Source organism: Hetaerina americana, unplaced genomic scaffold (genome assembly GCF_022747635.1).
Source record: "Hetaerina americana unplaced genomic scaffold, ioHetAmer1.1.p SCAF_2, whole genome shotgun sequence".
NCBI lineage: Eukaryota > Metazoa > Arthropoda > Insecta > Odonata > Calopterygidae > Hetaerina > Hetaerina americana.
In genome coordinates, this window is record NW_027286763.1 from 63,373,730 (window position 1) to 63,382,005 (window position 8,276).

Sequence of the window (8,276 nt, forward strand, 5' to 3'; positions counted from 1 at the left end):
ATTTCATCCAGCAGCTGTAAATTATCTACACCCCATTGTCTACAACGAGAAATCGTTGTAGACAATTGGGCATAAGAATATCAAGATCAAGACGCATACTTTTACAAATCAATGATTCAATTAACGGTTATATTATCTCTTTCGCTGATATAAATAGGCATGTAGTGCGTTGACAAAAGTCAGAAAACTTCCTTAGACGATCATCTTAAAACAACAAGGACTCCGCATAATTATTTTGGCAATCATATGGTAAAGATAAAAGTTCATATTGAAGTTAAAATTCCATTTTTTTGCATACCAATTGAATATTTTTATATTCATAGTAAAAATGGCATTGAAAATTGATTGCTTAAGTAGAACAGAGCCGTATACTGAACAAATTAGGGTCTAAAATGTTTATTTTGTATTTTATAGAAATTGCTTCTGATTCTTTGAGAAATTATTGGAGTGATAATAAACGGGCATTACTCTCGAGTGTGTGTGTTCCTGAGACCGGTTAAAGTTTTTCGCTTTACAGGCACCAAATAACCCGTCTCGAGACAAAGAAATGAAAGGAAAAAAATGTCGGCAATCTTCCGTTGTTTAGATCTGGGAAATTAGCGGAGATAGATGGAGAAAACACTAGAGAGACACTTCGAGCCCTCCCGTTCCCTTTGTGTCCCCCGGTCTTCCCCGAGGATTTCATGCGTGGCCGGGCAATGCTGTCACGACTTGTGTTGGGAAGGCTAGGAATGCTCTCTTTTCCGGAGGACGAGGAGGGTGTCCGCCGAGCGTTGTCGTTCCGACCTGAGTCCATGGGGTCTAGAAGAGGGGTTGGGAGGCGTCGCCCGTTCACTCGTGGGCGTCGGGGCGAGAAATCCCGTTCTTAAGAGGAGGCGCTCCTCCTTTCCCTCTCTTTCCTGACGACGCCGAGGACAATAAACACTGTTGTTGCTGCGACAATGACGACTGTTCCCGCGACCCTCTTCTCCCTCGCCGCCGTCGCTCTCGCACTGGGCGCCGCAGCCGCCCCCAAGGAAGACGTCGAGATTCCGCCTTTGAGGGATTCGCGGATATTCGCCATCGGTGAGTGATCGATTCATCGCATGAATGTGAACGGATGTGATGCTCGCCATTCAAGTGGAATACAAGTATTAATTGGAAACAGGAATGCGTTGAGCGTACACGCATGAGATTGAGCAATTAACGTTTTCAGTACCGATAAAATATTCTCTCATATTAGTGTGCAAAAAAACAGAGAAACCTCTAGATGTTCTAATAAATATGTTTAAAGAAGACAAATAACTGAAGATATACTGAGTCTGTCTGGAAAGGATTCAGCTATGTAATATTTTGAGAAAAATAACCTTTCTAGAACAATGAGGTCTTATTTTCCTTCGAAGACCTCCCCTTGGTACCTCAAGCACTTATTCCAGCGTCTCTCCCACTACTCAAAACAATGGGCTAAGTCCTTTTTCGGAATGGGCATCAGCTGCCACGTCGAATTCTCCTTTATCTCGTCAACCGACTGTTTGGAAGACTATTTCATGATCATAGCTGTAGACCCAAGGCTCATATCCAGTATAACCCCTTATGATCTTTTTTTAGAAAACCTGAATCAATGCTTGCGGCTTGGAGCAAGCACCTTGCAACTCCAACACGGAATTCTTGGCGTTTGGCAAGATATTAGATAATACGACGACGCAGCTGATAAAATTATTCTAGCTATGTTATGCTTCCCAAAATATTGCATTGCTGGATCCTTTCTCAACAGACCTCGTACAATAGAAAAAAAAGAAGTTAACGTATAATCTATAAAATTAAAATATACATGTATGAGATTACTTCGAACCTTGCCCATTCACAGTAAATCTGATTTCTTCAAATTTGAACAGTTATAAAAACCAGAGTAAATTCAAAAAGAACCCCTAAATGTAATTCTGAAATTATGACAAAGCAGCTTTTTCGGACTAACCTCGCGTGGGGTTGGAAATACCGAATTTAAAAAAAGAATTATCAGAAATATTCTACACTCAGCCGGTCGCGGTTTCAACTTTTCAAATTATTTTCAAGTCAAAACATTGGAACAAGACGCCCTCAGGTATAATGATGCACTAGAGTTCATACGAGTACTGTTTCTAAATAATGAGGTTAAAACAACACAATCTAATTATGGTAACATGCAGTCATTCCAGTTATATTCCCATCATTCAATAAACATTTTCTGCAATAATGTAATATAACAATTTATTCTAAAATTGCCTGGAAACATTCACATACGTGTAGACTATTTGTCTTAGTATGAAATTAGACAAATATGTTTGTGTCTAATTAAATCTTTCTTAAAGAGTTTTTTTTAAAGGAAGTTTTACTTTAAAATATAATTTCCTACGCTTCATTATTTAAGAAAGGAAAAACTCAAAATAGAGCTAGAATAATTCCTTGCCTTCTTTATTCTTTATTTTTCAAGACTTTGGCAACTCGACTACCACTTTGGCCAGCTTAAGTGCCTGGAGTTCACTGATTGCAATCAAGGCGAAGATAGCCGTGGCAGTAGCGATATTTTGGGCTATAGCATCTCTCTTCCATAAATATATCGGCTCGGTGAGCTTGTGCCGATCTTCTTCTGGATATCTGCATGGAGATCACCATTCTATTGGAGATCTATACGGAAGCGCGGCCCTTTCTCACTCGTACCAGGTGAGTGTAGCCAACAGTCAACCACATCTTTCAAGAGAGGAAAACCGCCAAATAAAATAAAAAACTCATTCACCTAGTCATTCTAAAACATCTCAGAAACGGTTTAAATTGATAACTTCATTGTAGATTGCTATTAAAAAAGTTATTTAATCATAACTGTGGACATCCAAATCTCCGCCATCCAAAGAAATAGTGTTAAATCACGAGACCATTTGGCATTGGTGGTTTAAAGTTCAACTACACTCCAACGCCGCGCATATCATCGGCAAATTTGTTAATTATACTGAGATGGAACGCAAACCACCATATGATGGATTATTTTGTAAATGTTTAAATAATATTGTTTTTATTCATTCCCCAAGACTAATCCAAAGACTAGTATACTCTAATGAGCAGCAGAAAAAGGTTTGTAGAGGTAATTGTTAGATTTCTTGAAAATAATGCCGTTTATCACTGAATAGCAATCGTATTTAAGCAGCAAACCAGGAACTATAGTAGAGTGTTATTTATTCCTCCAATACTTTTGGTGCTTTCTCCCTCTGCATTACGTAGACGGGTTATGAGTCATTGTTTTTACTTTCAATTTTATCTTTTTCGCCCAACCCTCTTACCATTTCCTCCTCCGGTCTTCCATCTCCAGGAATCACCGCACTCTTCGTACGCATCATACAGCACACCCATAAGTGGGCGACCCGGCAGGGTAGAGATGGAGGAGGAAACGTCTTCATCTCGTTTGTTGAAAGAGATGGTGACCTTGACTAAGGAGAGGTGAGAGTTAAACATATGATGGTATTTTTGTGTGAACTTTATCATGTACATAAGTTTATTTCTTTTGAATACGAAGGGATGCTAGGTGTTCTATTGACATGCATGGAATTAAAAATCCATCTTGAAGCTGTCCTCCGTTTACATTCACTATGAGAATATTCTGTGCTGTACAATCTTTCAGAAGTAATATTATATGGTCCCAGATGCTAAAAAAGTACTTCATTGAAAATACTGTAGTTTACAGAAATTCTGTGGGAATTCCGATTCTTGCAAATAACGCAGTAAAACATTCCAATGGAATAAGAGAATTAGTTAATATAGGCCAATTTTATTTCCTAGTTAAGGGTGTTTATTTATTGCATAGGGGTGCAATTATTTCGATTAAAAGGAGTCTAGCGTAATCGTTTTAAAATTGTGAATTGATTGAGTCCTGGACCTGATCGAGTCACAAACGTTATACTCTTCAATTCTTCCTGCAAGGTCGCCGACCTCGGTGTTGTTAAACACTTGATAGCCACGTTTTAAAGTTTACAATTGAACATTTTTCAAAGGTATCTCGATCCCTACTTGAGGTGCTTTGTGGAGGGCACTTAGAGTGAGGACGCCGTCCGTCGGATGGGACGTTAAGCTGCGGACCCCTTGGCGCCTTTCGTAAAGAGTAGGTTAATGCCGACGCCGGGTTTCTCTCCACCCTTCATCCTTTCCTGTCCATTCCCTATGGCGCAAATGACCTCAGCTGTCGGTCGCCTCCCCTAAATACTACTACTTAAAAGTTTACAATATCTATATTTCCTGGTTCGTTGCGCTGCGTTTCCCTAAGCTAATATTACAACACATGTCCGCAGCACAAATTTGGTTAAATCAAGACCACTAATAAAATATAGTGATTTAAATATAGTAACATATGATTTACATTCTTATGTGGTATAATTTACGGTGCCAACAAACTTAATATTTTACTTACAATGAAATTCGGCTTGAGACTTTTCCCTTTGTAATTTTTAATACGGGTATGACATTAAAAATGTAGAAAATGCATATAAAAATATCTAAAAACATGTAAAGGATAACCTTAGGTATCTGACTATTCAGCCGTATTACGATTCGCTTTTCCCTATTCTTTTAGCTGAAATGATTGGCTATAAATAGGAATTTCTGAATTGCTCATCAAGTTTGGAGTGGGAAATACGTACGCATAGAGGTTGCTAGGTTAAATTTGAGAAGAGTTTGAAAGGTTCTCAAACTCAGCACCAGATGTCAGCGCTAGCGCAACGAGTTTCCCGCGTAGTTATGAGTAATCTTTTATAAGCAAACACATAACGCGTCAGTGGTCTAGGAAGAGATCCTTGGTGTGGAACCCTCTCTGTTGTTGTTCTTGTGTAGTAATCTGTAAAGATGGAAAAATTGAGATTCGAGCAGATACTTCGTTAAGAAAGGTATGGTCGCAAAGGAAATGCATACCGAATTTCAGGCCACTCTGGGGGACTCTGCTTCTTCATATTCAACTGATGCCAAGTGGGCAATCGAGTTTAAGTTTGGTCGGGACAGCTTAGATGATGATCCGCGTACTGGTCGGCCAAAATGTGCCACTGCCCTAGAAATTATTGCAATAGAGCATTACACGGTCATGGAGAATCGACTGAAAGTGCGAGAAATCACTGAAGCTGTAGGGATGTAATTTCAACGGACATATCACATTTTGAGTGGAATTGGAAATAAGAAAATTATCTATTAGATGGGTGCTGCGACTCTTGACGCAGGATCACAAACGTACTGAAATGGAAATTTGTGAGGAACATTTGACCCGTTGTAAGAGCAACCAACAAGACTCTCTGCCCTGGTTTGTGACCACAGATGACTCTTGGGTCGGCTACTATACCCCAGAAGCAATACAGCAGTCAAAGCAGTGAAAACATGTTGATTCACCACCATCAAAGAAAACAAAGGCAATACGGCTGCCCAAAAAGGTGATGGCTTCCCTTTTCTGGAATGCGAAATGGATTCTGCTGATAGATTATACTCCCTCAGGTCAAACAATGACTGAAGAATACTAAGCTAACCTCATGGACCAACTACAGCAAAAGATACACGAAAAAAGGCCATATTTGGTAAGGAAGAAATTCATCTTTTATCAAGACAATGCACGTCTACACAAAAGTGTCGCTGCCCTGGTAAGATGCGTCAAAACAAGATAAGAACCGTTGCCTCAACCGCCTTATTCGCCTGATATGGCTCCATCAGATTCCCATATTTTCTCCAAGCACAACATTTTCCTCAGTGGACGGAGATTCTCTTCAAACAAAATAACTAACTGCCGAACAAGACGGGTATTTCGCAGGTCTGAAGGAATCTAATTATCGAGGTGGGATCAAGACATTGGATCATTGCTGGAACAAGCGCATTAGTTTAAAGAGAGACTACATTGAAAAATAAAAAAGTTTCATTTAATTAACTCGTTTATTTCTATTCCATTCCCAGAACACTTGCAATAAACCTAGTATTTCTGATCTAACTGACTATGAAAACTCAGTAAAACTTGGCCACACATGGCGAATTAAAAAAAAATAGAATGTGATCATTAGCGTCGTCGTACGATAAAAACACGCCCTCTCCGATAAAAACCAGACTGATGTGGGAAGCGTGCGCTGCTGGAATTAATTTATAGGGGTGTGCAGTTTAATCGAGAAAATTATGTCATTTGCCAAAGGGGTTCAGGCTCATGGTAAAATCCTAACAATACTACAACTGAGATGAAATTCCGCCGCGAAACATACGTACCACTTAACATCTCGACTATTGCTCAGTTGTCTACGCTGATGTGAGCAAGGAGCTAAGTACAAAATTACAAAGGCTCCAAAATTCTTGTCTACGATTCATCTTTAATATGCGTTTTAATGAACGTGTAACTCGTTATTATAAAATGTTGAATTGGCTAAAACTCGAACAGAGGAGAATGCTTCAGAAGGCCTCACAATTATTTAAAGTTCTGACTTCTAAAACCCCTTCTTATTTATATGAAAATTTTATATTCAATTCACTTACGACAAAGAGATCAACCCGCATTACAAAAAAATTCCATCTTCCCAAATACCGCACGGCTATATATGAAAAGTCATTCTGTATTTCATCCTGTAAACTATGGAACTGTTTGCCTAATAAAGTAAAATTATCCAGGAACACATCCCAATTCAACAGGAACATGTTTGAATATCTGTCTACCACACTACCAAAATGACCTTACTACTGTTCTTTCAGGCTAAATATTTAACTATTGTTCTTTGTATTTGTATGTATGTATTGTACTATGTTTCATTCAACTGATGTTAAATTATGTTTTGTGACTGGTTTAATTACCTTATTCTATGCATTATGTAAACCTGTTTCACTCCATAGGTTTCAAAACCTCATGTAACATGTATTCTGCTCCAAGGAACTTTGCTCCCAGAGCAATAAAAATTCTTTATTCTTATACCACAAGACCCACTAGAACATCGTGTGTTTCCACAGCCAAATTGAGATTCCTTTGAAATCTCACAAACATCGGTTACCAATTGTACAAATAGTCTAAAAAAAATTCATTAGATAAAAAAACTAACGGATTCTTACGTGCTCATCCGTCTGGCTCTCCGTTCACAGAATTGCGCTCGCCGATGTGGTCTTCGGCGCTATAAACGACGACGACTGCCGCCGCCGCCTCCTGTGTTGGGTATTCTCCGCCTACTCCAACGTCTTCGGAACGCCTTCCTCTGCCTCTTCGGACTACGACGGTGGAGGGTAATGAAATAGCAAAAACATATGAGTCATTAATTTTGTTTAATACTTAAAAATAATGTAAAATATTGATACCATAGTTTGCATTCTACGGCGAGTTCCCCGTAATGATCCATCTCTGGTTTGAAATTGGTGATGATAATAATACATTTGATGCATCTAAAACTTCACTTTAACTCGCAAACTTCAAACTGTGCGAATCAATGTAAAAGCGGGCAACCTAAAATTTAAATCAGAATTAATTTTTTCCAAATATGTATATCACGCTTATATCTCAATTTTTCTAACTTCCGGGCGGAACGAACAATTGAGCAATGGAAAAATGTAGTCGTTTAATATAGTCAAACCAATTTTTTATGTGTAGGATTTCATTTCCGGGGATGCTTATGAGATGTGCTAAAACTGCCGAAAGGTCTTGTTTTGACTTCGTTCTTTATTTTCAGGCACCCCTTTTCCTTTGGAGACGAAGAATGTTTGAAGGGCAGCGAGCATGGAGGATGCCCGTCTTCCCGCCTGTCTCTCGCCCTCAGCGCACTCACAAAAGAATCCCTGCCACCAAATTTCGATGCATGAAGGTCTGCTTCTGGAGACTAAAGGGATGAACGCTTTCACCTGACTCTACGAGTTATATTCGATTAACAAAAGTCAAAAATGCTTCTCAGGAAGAAATGGTGATCGCACATCGAACTCGGCAATATTAATGGAGATTACTTTTCCAAATGGTATCGTTCTACGAGCATATCGGAGGATGTCTGTGTTTGCCATTCACTTATAAAGAGGAGCGCATATATTCTTTTAAATATTATTGCTATTAAAATTATTTATGATGAATAAATTATTCGACAAAACATTTTTGAGACTCTCAGTATTGTCACACAGTGATACATGGTGGTTCCAATGCCTCATAGGTCACATATATCTACAAAAATGATTGAAAGTAACAAAAATATTCAGAAGATATTGCAGATAATTTATCAAATTTTACGATATATTGTTGGACATTTTTTCCTATGGCAGCACAGCGAAAATTGATTTTTTCAAGAAATTTTTGACTATAA

At 38.7% G+C, this 8,276-nt stretch overlaps 1 protein-coding gene across 1 annotated transcript; it reads left to right on the forward strand.

Moving 5' to 3' along the window:
* The first annotated feature begins 918 nt into the window (after nt 1–918).
* On the forward strand, nt 919–8,063 carry LOC139687958 (uncharacterized). The gene is made up of 5 exons (XM_071585333.1): nt 919–1,065; nt 2,450–2,679; nt 3,320–3,447; nt 7,084–7,221; nt 7,662–8,063. The coding sequence occupies exons 1-5, from the start codon at nt 942–944 to the stop codon at nt 7,789–7,791; spliced, it is 750 nt and encodes a 249-aa protein (XP_071441434.1). The 5' UTR covers nt 919–941; the 3' UTR covers nt 7,792–8,063.
* Nucleotides 8,064–8,276: the final 213 nt, after the last annotated feature.